Raw genomic sequence first — 20,785 nt, 5'->3', positions numbered from 1 at the left:
ACAGCATTCCTATATATTTTGGCTTCATTTTACCTCCATCTCAGTTTCAAATCCTAAAATAAACAAAAAATCCCCACCGCCAACAAGAAACAACAACAAAAAACCCAACACCAAACAAAAAACCACCCCACTCTCAAAGATACCCAACAGAAGCCACCCCCCACACACCACAACAACCTTCTTTCCAGCCTTGATTACTAAACATTAATAATAATATTACAGTAGAAGGTGAAATACATTACTAGCAGTGTTAGAAAGCTAATAGGGAACTCCTGAGCCACTGGCAGTCATACACTGAGACTTGTACCCCCCTCCTGTACTCCTGATGTGAATCGACAACGCTCCACCTTAAAGACTAAAGAGGAATTTTAAATGCTTGGTGTACAAAACCCAAAGAACAAAATCTAGTTAAGTCTCAGAGGTGCAGCTGGCAGCGCTACCTGTTATTAAGGCTGCCCACGGCTTCCCTTAACATCATGTTTTCAATTCTTCTAATTCTTACCAGAATTTAACTGTAAGACTAAAAAAAACAGGTAGCCAAAGCTGAATACAAAGAGGAAGAAAGAAGAGACGGATGAGGAAGATGAAAACCATTGGGAAAAGACTTAGATAGGGTACATGAGCTGGAATCCTTAGGGGAAATGGAAAACAGAAGAAAGCTTAATCAGTATGTGTGGCAGTGAGTGAAAAGAAGAGGGAATGACTGAGAAAAGCAGATGTGGAAGAATGCTAAAACTGGTCACGGTAACAAAAAGAGGACTGAACTCTAAGCTAGTGGTAGCAGATTACTGCCAGTTAGAATGGATAAAGACTGTGAAGATCAAGAAACACAAGAAGCACCGTCATCTATGGAACAAAAGGAAGAGTGCCACTTTAAGACTGTGGGACAACAAACTGGGGCCTAAAAACATGACCATGCTTATAAATACCTGTCCCTCTAAGCTGGCTCACATGTTTGGATTAAGACTCAAGATTCTTGAGCAAGGCACATCTATTGCTCGATTCCTGCTTCGTCAGGAATTCGCTGACAAAACAGCTCATCCTGTTGTGAAAGTAGTGGACACAGAGCACAGACCATTCACTGCTGCTATAGCTTCTCCCAGTAGCTCAAGCAGCAAAACCTTATGAGCTGGAACTCAAGATTCCAAAACACTATTCAAAGTACTCAAGGGACCTGCACACAGTTGTGGCATATAAGCAGATGCTGACATGAAATCTCCCTAATACTGATGCTGTCTGATTTTGCGTTAACATAAAATACTGTTTACACAACAGCCTTTCTGAATCCCGCTCTGTTCTTTGTCTTTGGACGTCCTATTGCTGATAGCAAATAGTCTAAAACTCTAATAATGATGACAACAATAAATACTGTTAGCCAAAGATCACCATTTACCTCCACCATTGGTTACAACCGTGCTCCCTTGGTTTTCTTGATACTGATTTTCTCTTCGCAGTCTCTGCTCTTTAGTGATTTCTGCCACACGTAAAGGGAGGTCAGAGAACTCATCTGTTGGCTTCAGAAAACAAATGAAGAAACATTTTATGTCACCTACTGAATATGCCTCCAGATGTACACTTAGTCTTCTCTCCCATCCAAGATGGCACCCAACAAAAGCAAATTTGCAATACTTACTTCATTCCCTGACCATCTTTTGTCTCCACTGTCCACGCTATTGAAGCCAGAATCAAGTGCTCCATATGGACGACTGGAATAAAGCTCCTCGTGGCTGTCAAACACAATGTTTTAGATACAGTAATATAAACACCACTGAAAATGTGTCAGCTATTACAGCTATTCAAGGCAGAGTAGGCTATGAAGGACAGTATTAGCTCAGCATACTAGAAAGCATCATACTGCATTTGCCATGCAGAACAAGAAGGATGCGCTTGTAACTTGAAATATCCTTCTTGGTCAATTGTCCACCTGCCACATCTCACACCTTTGAGAGCTAACTTGATCCAAAGTACTTATCTATACTTCAAACATGACCTAAACAGAAATGGTAACAAAGAAAGCAGAATTGTTATTTCACTGTTTAGTAAGTCAATCTTTCATTTTCCATTACTGGTACGTTTTGGTTGAAAAACACTTCTGTTTTCTTCCTACAATGTTATTCCGCAAATAAGCATAAAAGCATCTATTACTAAAAATACACAAATACGAGGATAGATTTATTCTACACAAATGTATGCAGAATGCACTACTAAACTACTTTCTGTGCCATAATCCTCTAGCTCAGAAACTGCACAGTAAGCAGGACATCTCACATACTTAATAACATAATATATACAGAAGTACAGTTTTTCTCTGCGGAGTCTGACTGTCAGTGACACATCTTGATGAGGGCATCAGACATGTGTCTGTATGACAATACATACAGCCAAAAGGCCACACAGTTCTCAAAAGTTCGGGGCTCAGAAATGCCAGAATTGAGCAGCACAGCCATCACAGATGTCAGGCCTGGCAACTGCTGCAGATCGCTGTAGCAGAGAGACAATGGGACTTGTCTGACCCGCTGCAGATGGCATTTCACAATGGCCCAACTGTCCTACTGGCACTCACCGCCCCAGGGAGAACTGCAGCAGTAATTACTACACAATACACATGAAGCTAATTGCTTCACCCGTCATAACCAAACTGCAGGCCATCTTCTCACTGGTACTGCTCTCAAGTTGCTGCTCCTTTAAAATCTCTCTTTCAGGAAATACTTATTTTTTAAATGATTCTTGTTGCTATTATTTAGGCAGCAGCATATGCAAACGTGGGACTTCTATAGCTTTAATGCCCTTTTTCACATTCCGACCATAGGCTGGCTGTGTTTTCAAATAGACACAAGAAAAGCAAGAAAGTAACAGGGGGAATGGAGAGCTACAGATGAGAAATATCAGGCTACATATCTTCTGCGCAACTGCAGATGGACACCAAAAGACAAGCTCTGGGACCTGCTTGGTGTGTGAGTTAAATCAAAGAAGGTTCCTTTCTATAGCTGGTATCTGAGCAGAAAGCTCAGCTGCACAGTAAAACTTCAGCAAGAAATAAGGGAGAAAAAATAACTCCTGCTTGGGGTGGGAAGAAAAAAAGACAAGATTGCCCATTGCAATTCATTTGAGACACTGACAGCAGAAGAACGCTTTTCTGCTAGCAGTCCACAGGACATAAATAAGAGATAAAATATTGCTCGTCGAGGGGGAAGAAAACAATCTGTTTGCCATATATTTCCACTTTAAAGGCACTGATAGACTCAAAATTTTCTGAGAACCCCGACCTAATGTGAACTATTACACAGAACTGAAGTGCACCAAAATGGCTACTCGGATACGTCTCAAACTCGGAAAAGCCCTTTGATACATATTTTCATTTCTTGTGTCAAAAAAGCAATTAATGAAAACTTTAATAGTAACCCACAGATACAGACAGCAAGCACTGAGCATGCAGGCCAATCTATTTGGGAATTTCTCTTTAAGAAATAGAATATGTCAGAGAGCGATCACAACACTTTATCTGTTAGAGCCCCTTCTTGTCAGGAATAGGATGGTACCCCTTGCACTGTGCACAGTACTTTCTGCAACAGCTTATAGGCTAGGAAAGCGAGTAATGCTCATAAAATACGCTGACCTCACACAGAAGAATAAGTTACGGTGTTCAGTGCTGCTGAGATCACTGTCAGTCCCTCATGCAAACCCTGCTTCAGAAACCTGACTCATAATGATTTATTGTGAGGCCCTCTGGTTTGTTTTATTGCTGCTAAGACAGCAGTACATCCTTTAGCAACTCACTTCTCCACACATTATTACCATCATCTGAGGTGACTAAGGTAATTCTTACATCTAGTCTCATACTTCACTGACTCCCTTTCTTCTGCTTCATGTAACAGAAATAAATCTTAACTCTTGCTTTTCTCCAGACATCTTCAAACTCAGCAGCTGATACAGCTGACTGTTCCAGTATTTGTGTTACAATACTCAGCAATACTGCCAAGTGAAAGCCTGCCAAGAATAACAGTTTGCTAATGGGGTGGAGATCAGCGTTGACACCTGCAGCTCCAGCACAGCAGTTATAAAGTTCTGTACAAAGGGTTACAAATCACATCAGGGTATACTTCAGCGAGTATGTAAAACAATATTGAGATGTTATAAAGTGAACACCTGTCAACAACACGACAGCACGCCCTCTGTACTACAAAGATGCCAACACGTTCTTTTTACTGTACATTAACTCTAACACCGCCTTTTAGATGTTATCTCCAAGGTTGTCTTCTGAACTACTCTCGGCTTCTTACAAAGCATTACCTTGCTACATTGTACCACGATATAACATAACTGATGTTCTTCTAACCACCTCCAGCAATGAGCATGCCAAAGAACAATCATTCTTGGATCTACTTTTCTTATTTTCCTTTTCTTTTTAATTCAGATGGCTGACAAAGCTTTTCTGAATGGCATCAAAACCTGAAACCTGGACGGTACAAAACTTACCAAGATCCAAATCCCATTGGTCTCCTATCATAATCAGGTAAATCTGGAGCTATCTTGCACGCTTCTATGTTCAGATATTTAAATATGTGGATTTTTCCTTTTATACATATCTACAAAATAAGAAAAGTATAATTTTATAATGCATTCTCAAAACAATCTACAGAGCTTTAATCTGCAGTCAAGAGTAACAAATAAGCACATTTGTTCCAACCAATGCATTTTTCCTCCTAATCTTGCTGCACTTTACTGAAACAGTGTCATCAGATGCCCGTGAGACAACTGGAAGCTCTCTTCCACGTACATGTGGTCTGCACGCAACCCTGTCAGCTGGATGCTAAAATCTCAGCACGCAAATAAGATATAAGCATGTGCAACTACTGGAATTTATAACCTCAGCATAAGAATAGATGCATCCCACCCATGCCCAGCTTCGAATGGCAGTGGCAAACTGCCAAAGCAAGCTCAAATGTGATGCGAATGAAGCCAGCCACGGCTTCATTGCTTTCTAAAGGGAAGCAAAAACCTGAGGCAAAACCTTATGGAGATGACAGGTTTCAGCAAGTGCCACTCTTGATTCAGAAGCAGCAGATTACAGTAGAACCTGTAATTCTCAACGGCTTATACATTAAAAAAGGAATTAGTCACTAACCGTATTGCAGTCTCTAGTTCAAAGGCCAATCGGAGCTCTTCTGCTAAGTGAATCAGCACACAGCAGTGCTGAGACCTCAGCCAAAACTTTGACATTTGAGCGGCACAAAACCAGCTTTGCTTAACAGAGCTTCCTCTCTCCTACACCCTTCCTAAAACTGCAGCCATCTGAAATCTGCTAATATTAGCACAGTGCTAACAGGGGAATTTTTCGTATAAAGCCACAAGTGAAACTAATGCGATAAAATAAAAGAAAAATGGATTTTCCAGCCGTGCTGAATAGTTAACACTTTCAGAAAATACAAGTTATTGAAGTGCTCTTGCTCTTAAGTAAAGGTTCTAACGCAATCCTTCAGCTTTTTGTTCCACCCTTTTTAACTGAACTAGTCATCTGATTCCCCAGCCGCAGTTTACCTGTGCAGGGGGTGACTGGAGAGGGTTGTTCTCTAACATGATGGTTTGCAGATGTCTGAGGTTCCTATAACAAACTGGGATTGTTGTTATTTTATTGCAGGAGAAATCTAATCGAATCAAAGGCAGCTCAGCGAGCTCTGGAAGTAGAAAATAAGTATTTAATTTAGCAGATTTAGAAGTACATAGAATTCCATGCATCTATTTTACGAGTAATTAAATGTAACTGCTACTGGTACTCACAGGAATAAAAAGACATTAAAAATACAGAAGCGCTTCAAGTTTCAGCTGCTACAACTGACAGTCTTAATCTCACCTTCAGGTAAATGCACCAAATGATTTCTTCTGACATTTAGGTCCCGTAAGGATTCCAAATTGCCGATCTGCGGAGGTATTGTCTGTATTTCATTACAGCTCACATCCTACAAGGCATGAGTAAAGACTTAGTGCCCTCCGCACTGACACAGCGGGAGATACTATGGCAGAGACAAACTCTTTTTAGGCCAAAAGCAGATTTAAGTTGCTACTGCACACAAGTGACTGGTTTACCATCACAGAATGAGAAATAGAATATTCATCATGCACATCCCCAGAGAGCATCTTAATGACTGAGCAGTTTTCATCAGATTATCTGAAGCACATCTGAACCTCTTAACATCAAATTAAATTGATTTAATTAACTTAATTAAATCCCTTAAATTAAAGATTAAGTAGTGATAGTTAAAAAATAACTGTATACTCACGAGCTCTGTCAGCTGTCTGAGCTGCCCAATTTCTTCAGGTATCGAAACCAGCTTATTATTACTCGCTATCAGAACCTTTAGTGGCAGACTACAGAGGTGTACCGGCAACGTTGAAAGTTGGTTTCGACTTTTTGGACAGAAAGAAAACCAGATCATTAGAACTGCCATGAGAAGCCACCTCTCGTCGTAACACACAAAAAGCACACACTGTTTTGTTAATCAACTCAGTTTCTGTATATTGTAAAATGAGTTCCACAAAGTCTTCACAGTTCCTTGGAGCAGCACTGCTTTATCCAGCTGTGGCTGAGCATGCTCTGAATATCAAGTACCAAGTGTATCTTGATGCTTTTGAACTCAGCGTTGGGGAACACGACATTTCTGGGACCTTTTGGGTGCTCTTGAAAACTCGCCACCCAAAAGCCAGCAAAGAGGTAGCACTGCAGGTGAGTGCATACAAAGTGCCACAGAGAAGGTCACTTAGACACTCAATTAGAAATATACTTGAAATGTTCAGTATGTCACATGGATCGAGAATCTTGGTATGATGAATTCGGCTGCTCCAAAATCTAATCTGTACCTTTCACAACAGACTACTATTAAAACAAATAGGAGGTCATATGATGAGACTGTGGCCTCAGATGAGAATCATGAAGGATAAGAATGATTTAAAAAGGGAAAAGGACTCTCCTTCAAACCAAAACGCAGCAAAGAACTATTGCATTCCATCAGCATTCAGGTACCCAGATCTGAATTTCATGCCCTATCCAACAATATTCTCTTTCAGTTCACATGCCCGTATTTCACATGGACACTACTGAAACTTCCTCTGTGAGTACCTTACATTGGAATTAGCTTCCTTCTTCATACTTCACTTCTACAAGCTGCTGCTTAATCCCTATGTTCCCTAACCCACCCCCAAAGGTGGGTGAGGCTGGTTCAGGCTGCTTTGTTTCAAATGCATACAGTATAACAATGCGATAATGACACACCGTGTCTGTTATTTATGGCTGCACTCAAATTTGTAAACTTAGAGTACTGATGTTGAAGCAAAAATTTTAAGGCAGTCATTACCTGATATTTAGAAACGTTAAAGACTGTAAGTTCAAAACAGCCTCTGGGATGTATCGAATGCAGTTCTGGTACAAGTTAAGGCTCTCGAGGGAAACGAAGTGACATGCTTCTGCTGGGAGCTCTGACAGTCTGTTCCGTGACAAATCTGAAGGGGAAGAAAAAAAGACCCTTTCTGAGAAGTTATCTTCAACTTCCCAAGGGCAAGTATTAGCTGCCCTTATCCATCACATCGTGGCAAGCACTGGACAGGATTCCATTCTGCCATCCTGCCTGCACAGTTTTCCAGATTATGAAGTAATTCTCATTTCACAAGGGAAATAAATCAACATATTTCAAAATCTGATAGTGACACTGAGAGAGGCAGATGCAACATTCCTTTCATAGCCACGCTTTCATATCCCAAACTGCCTGAAGCTTAAGGGAGGTAGTTTACAACACTGAGAGCCCAGCTTCAGATCTCTGTTCCAGGATACATTATGGATTTACAGGGTCTTCTATATAGAGTGTATATCCTCCGTATAAAGTGAGTGGCGCTGTAATGAAAAACAAACCAAAACAAAATGAGGTTTCAACCAAAGACCACAAGTACTCTCCTCCCAGCCTCCTCTTAGGTATCCTGTTGCATTGAAATCTCAGCTTCTAATCTAGTCTAGAATACACAGGGCAGTGTACACAGCGCATGTTTCCATGTAACAACTCCCCCAAGGAAATGCAGGGCATGCAGCACCTACACACCCTGTGTTCCATGGAGAGGGCATTCCCTGCTTCACACAGATCCCAGCAGAACCTTGCCACCCAACCATGCAATGCAAGGATTTCAATCCCCTGCGAGCAGCAAGATTTGCCATTTCTTTGTGATGCAACATTTCCTGCTGGGCAGAAGACAAACTTTAATCAAAACTACCATTAAATGTGGTAGTTTTCTGGCAGAGAAAGCACAAAGAAATGCACTGCACCGCTTTGGAAAAGGTTTAACCACAAACATGATAAATCTCTGCAGCTTTTTCTTTCACTTTATCATACCAAAGAGTGTTTGAGACCGAGTGTTTACATGCTGGTCTGTTGTCCAGCCTCCCACAGCATGTGAGTGCTGGACACTAACCATGAGTCAGTATTTCTAAAGAAATGACTCCCTACAAAATAAGACACCAACGCCATCAGCAGCAATGACTGAGCTCTGCCAGCCTCCCCTCAATCTACAGCACAGATGAAATCAGAGCTGAGTTTTGAGGCAGCGATGCAGTCACATTCACTCAAACTGGGTCCGACCTGTTACTAGTTGGGCTGGTAACTGCAGCATTTTTACTCACACCACACTCACAACACCACCATCTTACACAGAGTAACCACACTTTCATGGGCTCAAATGTGGAGATAAGAGAGAGATCCACCAGGAAAATATCTGCTCTGTTTCCCAACCCCGGACCTGCAACAAGAGCACAGCTCTCCAGGCCAGCCTCCTGAGGATCCGGGACGTTTGTCTTTCAGTCAATGGCTCTGGGCCCCCTGCAGAAAGCAGCAAGCAAAGGGACCAGGCACAAGGTAGGGAACTAAAGGACTACTAGGACTAAATATATGAGTGAAATACAGATACTGTCACTTGAGCTAGGAGAGATGCATTTCTGTTCATCTTCCACGGCTTAAAGCAACCATTAACAGAAATCTGCTCTCCTAGCCTGCTAAAAAAGGATGTGTTTCCTTGAAGGCAACGTCATGAGGAATTTTGGCAAAGAGGGAACATTCTTTGGAACGAAGCTGTTAGTGAGAGATGAGAAAGAAGTCTGCCATAGCAGCAGCTGGGGACGGTGGGCCCTGTGCTGAGTCCAGCTGCAGGTGTGTGGCAGCAGTGATGGATGCAGTGGGGCTGGTGGCTGCTGTCCCATGTGAGCCTGGCTGAGATGGCCTGGAGGGCAAAAACATTCCTCTTTTCCCTAACACTACGAAGCATGTGTTTTAACTTAGAAGCACTCTCATGGCTTTCCTTTTATACTAGAAGAATGTAAGATTTATTAGCCTACAGACAAAATAGATTTTAATATAAATAATTACAGAGGCCAACCAATGACTGGGCCTGACAGCCAGAAAAAGGTGGAATCAACCACTTGAGGAGGACAAAGGACAGCTGTTCAAGAGCAACGTTCACAGCCTGGGATCCCCATCTGCAGGGATGTGCTCCTTTACATACACAAACTCCACAGTCTCCCAGCAATAAAGTCTGTTCCCACCAGCAGCTTCACACAAAGCAATGAAGCAGTCGATGTAATCTGGCAGATATGGAAAGCAGCTCCTTTACATCTGCAGCTCCCTGGAAATTAACTGTGCTTGTTATGGGCACCTTTAGATAATAACATCACTAAGCAAAATCTGGAGAGACTTCTTGACATCCTCTGACAGCTCAGTTATGACATTTAGAACCAACACCACCAGAACCATTATCTGCATTTCTAAGTGCACTGAAAGCACACTGTTATCCAAACCTTAAGTCCGCTCTTTGGTGCCTGCCATTCATTCCATTAGCCAAATCCACACACGCCATGTTGAACCTGTATCTATGGATTGATGTTCCATCTCTGGAACTTTCAGAACTTGAAAGGAAAACCCAAGAGCAGCGCTTGAAACCCCACTGATTTAAAGGAAAGATGCCCATAAAACGACTTACAGGAAAATGAATGAAAGCACAGCTACTGGTGTTATTATACCGACCATTTTCTTGAGCAAGGAGACCAAACAACACCATAAGAATCTCTCTTCAATACAGTTCTGATACTTGGTGGTCTCTCCGCTCACTGGCTGGGAATATTTTCCTTTTCAAGCATTGGAAATGCTGGAATCCTCAGAGCTTCATTGCACACTCGGCGGATTTCCTGCCACAGGGATGATTTTACCTCTTCCTGTCCCGCTGTGATGCAACACCACCACTTTCGTCACACTCTAATTTCAAACAAACCTCAGAAATGTCACCTCACAACTTTACCATCTACCTGCTAATCCTGCCAAACCCCAACTCTTCCCTACCGCTTTCCTAGGCATCTTAAGATAAACCTCTTGTGATCCTGTTAAGTCAAGGCAAAAGAAGGTGCCACTTACTGTACTGAGATGAGGCTGCTCCATCTGTGTTGTCAATGCAACAGCACCACTGCCCAGGCACAACAAAGAGTATTCTCACCCTCGTCATATTTCCAGTCCTGTGATGAAATACAGCCCCCAACTTCTAGCATCCATTTCCAGCATAAAATAAATGATGGAAACTGCAGAACACCACGATGCAGTTGTCTGTGCGTGATTACTGACAAACAGGCACAAGTGAGAATCTCTAATCCCTGCAGGGAACTGAGACTTCCCAATATCAACACACTTTGGCTGCTTCTCCTCTAGCTGTGTCTCTGCAGCAGGCCAATCAGTAGCCTAGACAAACCAAACTGACGTCAGGCCTTATTTACTTCTGTTTCAGCGCACACTGCGGCTTCGTAGTCAGCCAATCTAACCCAGCACTGTGACAGAAGGGAAGCATTCCTCATTGGCCACGCTTTATCATCCCCTCTGCCATGCCAGTGTTGCTGATGGTACAACCACACAGCCAGTTGGATCTCATTACTGTGAGCAAATCCTGTGAAAAAAAACGAAACCACAAATAATCTCAGCCCTTCTGAGGCATGATCTGATTCATGGTGCAGCCATGTAAACTCTAACACATCAATACCAGGGAGATGATGAGACTGTGTGGCTGCATGTGCAGGGAAGAGAAGAGACCATGAGTTGTGGCAGCCGCCAGGATCAGACAAGCTGGCTTATGGTAACCACAGATCTGCACTTTTCTGCTTCTTTACCATACAAGCTACTAACAAACTTGAGTTTGCTTCAGAGTAACCAGGACAGGGCTGTGTCCAGGGATCCATCCCCAAGGTTTCTCCTTACTATATGTACTTGTCGACACTGCATAGCATTTTGAGGAAGGCACGTGGTGGAGCAAATGGAGAACTTCAGGAATGAGATGCCACTGCTTCTCAAATGAGTAGGGAGAAGAATTCAGGGACTTTAGATGGGAGCCATGCTGAAGGAAGTCAGAAGAGCCAGCAGCTGGGCCTTGTGACCGGTCAGCAGATAAGAGGACAGTACAGGCAGAAAATGAACCGTGACTGTATGTGCTGCTACAGCACTGACGTTGCAAGCGAAAGGGAACCGTGTATCCATGTTTGAAAATAAGGATTAATTCTAACCCCTTCCTATGCAGCTGGATACTTACAAAGCTTTTACATACACTCCGCTTACAACACATTTTTACCCTCCACTCCCTTGCGATCTTCTATCTTCCAGTAACTTCACTCAGTTTCCTCACCAATTCAGGCATCCAGCCAACAGAACAGTCATGCTTCTCTTTTACACAAGTCAAACAAACAAATATAAGTGAAAGTAGCAACCCAATGTTGCAAGATATCTAACACTGAGGAAATGAACCAGGGTCCCCAGCTCACCAAACCCTGTTAAATTGGGGAAGTTCTGTTCACTGCTAGCTAGCTGCACTGCACATTCTTCTTTTTTGCATAAAATGTATGTATATATACAGTATTTATTTCCAGGAAAAGCAGCCTTTGGACTATGCCTACAAAGCTGGTAAGGCATCATGCACTCCCTCATTGATAAACCTGGATCAAAGGAGGCTCATTTGGCTTGGCCCTAATCTACTCTCTGTTGACTTTATCTAAGGAAAGAAAAGCCACCTGTGTGGCCAACCTTTCATGCCATCCTAAGCAGAACAGTACCAAATGATGTCAGAAAGCCTTGGAAATGCTCACTCTGGGATCCACTCACACTGGTGTTAAATTATCACTTCTTTAGGATGCTCCTCACAATGTCCCTCCCCTTCGCTGTAAGCTACTGATGCTGCAATGCTTGCGCGAGCATTTCCCAACCCACACTATGCAAGAAAACTGCCCAGTTAGCTCATACTATTTTTATGCTGCTTAAACTATTCTTGTAAATGTTGCCTGAAGCTGACTTGGAAGGATCTATCTGAACTGCATCTCCAACAGAACCATGAGGTGAGCAGCTCTTATCTGCACACTGCCAAGCAAGCAGGAGCCCAGCCTTTGTGAAAAAGCTTGGAAGGAGGAACAAAGAAGGCGACTATGGGGAAAAAAAGAGTTTAGTAGAAATTATCTAAGCAGACATGAGTTGGAATCAGATCACAGTTCTCATTACTTACACATTCTATTTTCTTTCGTTAAGTAACCATCAGGAGTAAAACCTCTTCGCTAAAAAAGGAGACTAAGCTCATGTTGTGAACACTTTGCTGCAATGCTTCAGATTTGCAGAATCAGGCCCTTAATCCAGCACACACAGCATGAAATACAGCTTTCCTTCTCTATTTCCACCCTGTATTTACTTTAAGAGATCTGTTTGTTGGACTGTTTTTAATTGCTACAGCCCTTGTATCTCAGTAAACTGTATTTGAGAGCATATTCCAATAGAGGACAGAACCACCTCCGGAACAGGTGGCTATGATAGCCCTGCAATGGGAAGACTTTTGTTTGAGAAAAGGCTATGCCTTCTCTATAGAAACTTTCCATTTCCTTACCTCTGTAAGTCTAAAGAAACACATTTTTTCATGGTCCAGAGACCTGTCAGGAAACACGCAGAGGACTTCTACGTCTTCATGCACATCACCATCTCCTGTTTCACATCTCCCCATTTTCCACTTATCCCATGCATCATGCAGCCTGTACATATGGCACTGCACATACAAGCTGCTATTTAAAACAGAAAAGATTCCTGCCAAGAAACCATACTGCACATACAGCTCTTCCAGGGAAAAAAAAGGACGCAACAAACATATGATAAATATTACCTCCCACAGTCCATGATTAGACTGTGGCATCTAGCACGGTATCTAGAGTCAGTTGTATAAAATCCACAGACAACACTCAGTTATTCAAAGATAGGGGCAAGGGGACAAAGCACATGGAGAAAGCAAACCCACGGATTAATATAAACCATAATGCAGATGGTATAAAATAAGTAATTGCCCTGCTGACAGGAGAGCACCAGGCCCTGCTACACAGTGCTGACCCAGCCCAGCCCACCCCTAAGACAGTGCTATCTTTGACCTGGTGGTCCTGCAGCCAGCTGCAGCACAACAGTGCATGTAGGATCGCTCTGCATGCTCCCCCTTATATTTGGAACTGATTGGTGAGGAATACACTACCTTACTTCTCTTTTTTCCCCCCTGCAGGCAATGTAAGTCAAATGATACATCTAAGTCAGCAATAGGTGGACAGTGCATGATGAAGTTTTAGATGATACAAATGCAGTTATGCCTTCTGTGGAGAATTAGGAACAAATCAGCTCAAACCTGAATTGAAAACTCATAGGTCTTTAAAATCCAAGAGAATAATTTCCCATAAAAAGGCCAATTATTTTCAGAGAAAGCCAAGCATTTCTATAAAACGTTATGCCTGTTGTTATGCACTTCTGCAAAGCTCTTTATGGAGTGCCTCCACACTTATGTTATTTAGCTGCAGCTCCATCACACCCTGCAGTAAGGTCACCAAACATGCCCCGTACCACGGCAGACACCGATCTGCCTTCAGCAGGATGGTATTTCATTGAGGAGGAAAGTCAATAAAGCCCAACCAGTCAAAAGTCCTGTGTTCTTTTAATGACTCCTTGAGGCCATCTCTCATGCTGACATCATTCCTAACAAAAAAAAGCCTGTTATGCTTTACACAAGCAGTGCTGCAACGTTCAATGGGACAATTATAGCCAGGATTCCTGAAAAGGAGCTGGAGACTTACCAAGTCATCTGCATGATACGAGCCATCTCCGAGTCAAGAAATTAAACAAGGGTATAGGATACGTATGGAAAGTATCCCATATCAGAGAGAGCAGCCAAACAGGGGGGATAAGTGACAGCGATTGTCAAAACATATGTTCATAATATAAAATACATTTTCAATCTGGAAGCCATAAAAGTCATCTCCAGTTGAAAACACATCACAGAGGCATTAGTAAAGAGCAAGGATCACAGGATTGGTGGTCACCATTTCATACACCGCTATTTGAAAGGCCAAACGTGCTGAAAAAAAGCAGCAAAGAGATCAAAAATGAACATTACCATCTCACATTCATGTTCTGAATCAACTTGTGCATGACTTTTCCCCCCAGAATGAAACCTGATGAATCTCTCGCAGCAAAGATGACCAAGCAGTCTGACTACAACTGAAAAGAAGCTTTTCAAAACGAAACCCCCAACCAATCCCAGCTTAACAGCCCACTTCTTTCCTATGAGTCAGCCATGCAAATTACTCTCAAGCTGCAGCAGTCACTGCTGTTTTTGGCTGGTCCACATGGAAGGGGTGGCTCCTTCTGAAAGGCTGCAGACAGTGCGTGTGACAGCTGCACCTACAGCAGCTCAGTACTGAAGGTAGAGCAGGAGGAAGAGAATGAAAGCCTCTTGTTAAAAACTCTTGGTAACGTGTGAGCACGGTGCACAGCAACAAGAGTTCCACTTCCAGAGAGCACCACCACTGCACTTCATAAGGAGGACTCTAAGGCTGGAACATTGATAGCTCGGCCTATGCACAAAGATGTGAGGAAAAAAAGGAAAGCGTTAGTTCACCCAACAGCAGCCAGGGGAGGTGTGAAGCACATCCTCCCCCAACCCACTTAGAGCAACTTTGGGTCCAAAAGGAGTATCCAACTAAACAAATTAACCCCAACATAAGGGAATTTCAAAGCAAACAGCACATAAAAGCCTTGAAAATAGAGCTACACCCATTGCTAGATTGCAAGACACGTAGTCCACATGCATAGCAAGGAGAATGCCTTTATGGGTTCATTGGGTTATATATCATATATATCATAATATATCATTCAATGGGTTATACGTTTTCTCTAATTGGCCACACCATGCAATTCTGTTTTTTTTTTTTTTTATTATTTTTATTATTTAAGAAAATACATGATAAAAACAACACATTAAGAGATTAATTTGGCTTCAGTGTAAGAGTGGAAGTGATCAGCAACGAGAAAGCTGTAAGTAGGAAAATGTGAGTCAAGCAGGGAACATGAAATTTATACGCAAACTGTGCTGAGTATTAACAATGGTGGCCCTATAACAGCAGTACTTGCCCTACCCTGAAAATAATACTGATCTCTTGATGCTCAATGATAAGGTGGCAAAGTATCCCAAGACTGCATTTCTGAGTTTCTACAGCCTATGCTTCTAGCAGAAGTAAAACAAAACAGAAATACATGATGCCATTCACATTCTAAACTCCATTCACCTCCTCATCTCTGATGACATTGCATGTCAGAGGTAGGTTGACTGCCCTGGGAACTTCAGCTTTAAAACCGTTAGAACGCTCAGTTCCTCCTGTGTGCTGCTACCCCTGCCCAACATGTGATTTCAGGAGATTACGTAATTGAGTCACGCTGTTTCAAATCAAGTTGCATGGAGAGAAAACACAAATTAATGCTCACAGACCATCAAACTGGAAATGAAACAAAACCCAAGTCCCACTGCTAAGATAAATGGCTTGAGAAACACAAAAGCATAAACTGCTTCTCCACGTGTGCAGTGGTAGTTGGCCAGGCCAAGCTACGGTACCTCTACTTCGTGCACTGCATCGCATCAGTGCCCTGCAAGAGCAAAGAGCAGCTCTCATGATTCCAGTCAGCCTTTTGCATTTATTTGCTCTCGTAATCCCCGTGGTCCTGAGCAGTTGTCAGGTATCGGATATGCTGCTGGTTCCTACTACTGAGAAAGCTCCAGAGACATGTGTTGTGGTCACTCATCAGAAAAGGAAATCCCACCCCCACGACTGAGGAGACAATGCCTCATTTAATTTATACCAGAACCTGCATGAACAGCTTGCAATGCGTGCTTCTAAAAAGTCCCTGCATTTCCATCTATTGCATATTCAATGTGGTCAGGATTTGAAAAGAACAGCATTGGAAGGATGCAGTCGGATTGAGAAATACAATCCCAGAACCACAGAATGGTTTGGATGAGACCTCAAAGCCCACCCAGCCCCACTCTGTGCCTTTGGCTGGCTGTCCTACTGCTTTAGGCTGCCCAGGGCCGTCCAAGTGTCTTTGGTGCCTCCAGGGATGGGGCAGCCACAGCTCTGGGCAGCAGCGTCAATGTCCTCTGAGTAAAGATTTTTTTCCTATCACCTAAATCTCCTCTCATAGTTTAAAGATGTTACCCCTTGTCCTGTTGCTACGCTCCCTGCTGAAGAGTCCCTCCCCCATGGCTTCCCTCAGACCCACTCCAGCAGCTCCTTCTGAACAAATTAAAAGACGAACTTTTAATTTAAGCACGTATCTATAAAAACAAAGATGGCAGAAGCGTGAAGGATTACATCTGTCACATAATTCACATCCAGGTAACTAGTGCACTAGAAGCACGTGGAAAAAGGAGTCCCGCTTCCATTGCACCTTACCTCATCCAAGTGCTATCTACATCCCAATTATTCAACAGCAGGGAAAATAATGACTAGTATTTTCAAGGAGAACAGTAACTACCGGACAGACCGAATGGTACCAGCTTGTGTGAGAGAGTGGAATAAAGCATTCTCCATGAAAAACATCCTCCAGTGTCCCCAAAACAAGCATCCAGCATGTAACCACCAGTGAAGTCTGGGGAAAGCTTCTGGGCTTTTCTTCATACAGCATAACTTTTAATGGCAATTGTAACAACCTTCTGACACAGGCACCACTAAACGATGTGACAGGATTTGCACAGCAGCAGAGTCATAAAATATACAATACTTGCCTATTCTGCAACACATTCACAGCTCAAACAACCAGCCTGCTGCTTTAGTACAGTTGGCTTCCAAACGTTTTTTACTTCTTTTTCCTACCCTACTAAGCAAAAGTCCACCCGCCCTTTAGCAAGGCAGAAGAATAAAGGCAAGGAGCAGATATTTTATGGCCCATAACCACATTCAGTTATGGCCCACTACAAAAACATTTATTCCATAGCTGAGTCAATGCAGCGACAAGCACATAATTGTACTGCCATTATTGCGCTCAATGACTCTTTCACTCCTTCGGAACAGCATGTATGGACACCAACCCAGTGGCTAACAGAAGCCCTGGGCTGTGACTGAACAGAGAGGTAAATTACAAGGCCATAAATAATAGTAATAATGAATTAAGCAGGTTTAAATTACTACTTGCCTCATCAGCACCCTAAAATTAATGGTCTCCTTGGATCTGAAAGGAATTCTGTACTAAATGTTAAGAAGTCGGTTATTCCTCTTTACCACTGCAACAGCCGGGATAAGAAGAACGCAGATGGCAACGTGTGAGCCATTTAAGATAGGTTAAAAAGGAAAGAAAAAGAGGCTCGAAGCAGAAACTGGGCTGAAGCAGATGAAAAACATGAGAAGGGGACAGACGAGACAATAGCACGCTGCTGGGGACAGCCAACAAACACAAGGAGGAAGCCCAGCCTGCCCCAGTTACAGTGATTACACACAACAGCAGAGTTTGAAACCTTTTCAGCAGCAGGGAGCATCAACCAGAGCCCAAGGCAACAGTAACACATTCCTATATTCACAGCTGAGTTCCACAGATACCCAGAAAAAAGAGAGTAAAATTCACATTGTTTGTGGAAGGGTGGAGAAATCAATAACAAAAGAGAATAGATGCTCACTTAATCCTACAGGCCTCTGCAAAGAGCACCCTTTGCTATGTTCCAAGGGTCAACACCTGGGCTGCACTGCAAGAGGGATTTGTTGGATGTATCCTCATGCTGGAGTGCTTTGCCTGCATATAGTGTGCTGTGACTCTCTGCTCTGAGTTTCAAATCAATGACATTACCAGCTGCAAAGAACAAAGACTCTTCTCACTCCAAAGAGCCTCCTGCACTCTATCAGTAAGGTTTACAGCACAAGGTTTGAGCTGCGTGATGCAGAGGGGGAGGTCAACCCAGGGCTTCAGCTGTGCGCATCACTGCTGCTCTGCAGCCAGCCTGGACACCACTGGAAACCACACCATCAGGAAAGAGAGACCAGCCCCTGAGCTGAGTTAGAGCCTTTTCCTTAGCTACCCTGCAATGCTATTTTTAACACGTGCCATATCATTTGTGCTGTATGTTGTAACTAATTCTTTACTGCTGGTTCTTCTACTTGAGAAACTAATCATGCCAGCTGCAGTCTAAAGCTAAAACTAAAGCCATCGGGTTAAAACTACTTGCACAGGATGTTGTATATTGCCAACCAAAAGCATGAGATCCACACTCATCAGCAATAAAGTTACACAGATCATCCAGTTTCAACCCCTCCACTATGTGCAGGGTTGCCAACCACCAGCCCAGGCTGCCCAGAGCCACATCCAGCCTGGTTTTGAATGCTTCCAGGGATGGGGCATCCACAGCCTCCTTGGGCAACCTGTCCCAGCGCGTCACCACCCTCTGCATGAAAAACTTCCTCTCTTGTAGGAGGAAGTTTATCTCACAGAGCCTCTCAGCCCCTCTCCTCTTCTTATGTAGCTACGGTTGTACTCAAAAATAATTAGGACTGATTATAAAGGACACAGCTGCCTACAAGTAAAGAGACACCACCCACTAAGCCACCCAGTATGGGGAGAAAGCATCATCTCCCCTCCTCCTCTCCAGACATCTACTGCAGCTGCTGCACAGCACATTTCCACGTGGGTTTCGGAAAGGGTGCAGGCAAGTCTGTGTACCTGAGAACAGCTCTGAACTGCTCTAATGAAACGTTAAGTTGTTGTGTTTAATACTGAAACCACAGAGATGATCGGAGTGCCTCCACTGCATGCCCTCCCGTCAGACACCCCATTCCTTGAGCACAGGGCAGCCCCGCTCCTCTCCAAGTCACCCCAAAGGAAACTACAGATACCCCAATGGCAAAGTTATTCAATAGGCAGCAGTAGGCAATTTTTCTCTTCCTTTCCAGAGCCCTTTTTTCACTATTAGCATATTCCAGAAGCAAGACCCAGTGCTCAGCACATAATTATCTCACTAGTCCATTGCCACGCAACAGCCATTTTTTATATCGCATAAACCCACAGATTCCCATTTTCTCCTTAAAAAATGGAGACAGCGAGTGGTTTAGGTAATTACGGCTGTCATGGTGGGTCTGACAAATCATTCCTCTGCTCAATATATGCTTCAGGCCAGTGGGAAGGCTGTCAAACAATGACATCACAGTCTGCATTGCAACTGGCAAAACGCAACTCCGCTTCCTTTCAACTTTAACTCGGATGGTTTATAGCCATTTCTTTTCCTATCCCATGGTTGAAAACGAGAGTGGAATGAACAAATGGGTCATAATTCAATCCAGATAAAATGAGGACGGATAACGGCTGTTAAACGAAGGAGCCTGAACCAAAGAGACACACATCCTTGCCTTGCTAACGAAGTTCACTCATTATTCATCATCCATGAGTTCTGTAATCTTGAGTCACTTCCTAAGCCCCCGAGCTGTAAGGGATGAGCACAAGGAGCAGCTGCCTGCCCGCCCTCAGTGCCCAGGTTACCATCACCACCAGCCCTGGGCACAGACTGCTGCATCACACACACCAGGAGCTGCCCTCCTGCTCACCCACACGTGGACCACCTCCAGCGTCATTTTAAGCTGCTTTTTCTCTCTCCTAATCCTTACCTCTTCATGTGCTCTTAACTCCAGCTAAAGTATGAAACAATCGGGAACTCAGTATTAACTCCACTGGTTCCAAATGCATGGGCCTTCAGCATCCGGAAGGCAGCAGCACCCAAATACTCAGCTGTAGCTGTGGTATTACAGCATTACGTAGGTTAGTACTTAAATAAACCCTTACTTTCCTACTTTGCTTCCCATCAGAAAGCAAAGCAATACTGCCTGTCCAGAACTGTGCTCATCACATCCATTTTGTGGGATCTCAGTACTATCCAGAGCCACCTGAAAGCAGGTAGAACAAAAGGGGAAGCTATCTAAGCTGTTTATATAAGGTTACATAAAGCGGGGTTTGGTGGAGTAAAAACCTCTGGAATCCACACTCATGTGAAACTACTTTAGGAAACACCACGCCATCCAATGTGCTTCAAGTCTTTGCAGCACAGCATGCAAGAAGGCACTGAGCCTCCAGTCTACTTGCACTGGGTTATTGTAGGTGTTTACAAGGTGTTAAAGGCTGAGAACTCAAAGAGGATGTTCCCCCTCACTTAGCGAGCTTTGCTCCTCACAACTTAAGAGCAGTTCTAGCTCTTTGCAAGGCTCATTGTGATAATAAACACACAAAAGTGTATGGCACGCACTGCTGCTTATTAGAATTTAATGCTCCTTGAACAACGACAATGCAATTATTCATCACAATAGATGGGAACCTCGGTGGAAACAAGAATTCCCACAGATTGTTTAGGAGTACAGTAAGTGAATGGCGTTACAAACAAAAAGCCCCAATCTCCCACCAACCTATGGAGCATTGAC

At 43.3% G+C, this 20,785-nt stretch overlaps 1 protein-coding gene across 12 annotated transcripts in view; it reads right to left on the bottom strand.

Moving 5' to 3' along the window:
- Positions 1 to 20,785, bottom strand: part of LRCH3 (leucine rich repeats and calponin homology domain containing 3) — a 47,974-nt gene that overhangs the window by 26,217 nt on the left and 972 nt on the right. For all 12 annotated transcript variants that reach the window (XM_072344923.1, XM_072344932.1, XM_072344920.1 and 9 more), the window contains exons 2-8: positions 7,350 to 7,494; positions 6,279 to 6,405; positions 5,852 to 5,957; positions 5,539 to 5,675; positions 4,477 to 4,586; positions 1,634 to 1,727; positions 1,394 to 1,514 (exon numbers count right to left, since the gene is read on the bottom strand). In XM_072344923.1, the coding sequence (XP_072201024.1) occupies positions 1,394 to 1,514; positions 1,634 to 1,727; positions 4,477 to 4,586; positions 5,539 to 5,675; positions 5,852 to 5,957; positions 6,279 to 6,405; positions 7,350 to 7,494 (840 nt within the window). The remainder of the gene's footprint in view (positions 1 to 1,393; positions 1,515 to 1,633; positions 1,728 to 4,476; positions 4,587 to 5,538; positions 5,676 to 5,851; positions 5,958 to 6,278; positions 6,406 to 7,349; positions 7,495 to 20,785) is intronic.

The sequence above is a fragment of the Excalfactoria chinensis genome, chromosome 9, assembly GCF_039878825.1.
Source record: "Excalfactoria chinensis isolate bCotChi1 chromosome 9, bCotChi1.hap2, whole genome shotgun sequence".
Lineage (NCBI taxonomy): Eukaryota > Metazoa > Chordata > Aves > Galliformes > Phasianidae > Excalfactoria > Excalfactoria chinensis.
The sequence above is the reverse complement of the archived record's forward strand: the minus strand, read 5'-3'. Positions and strand labels throughout refer to the sequence as shown.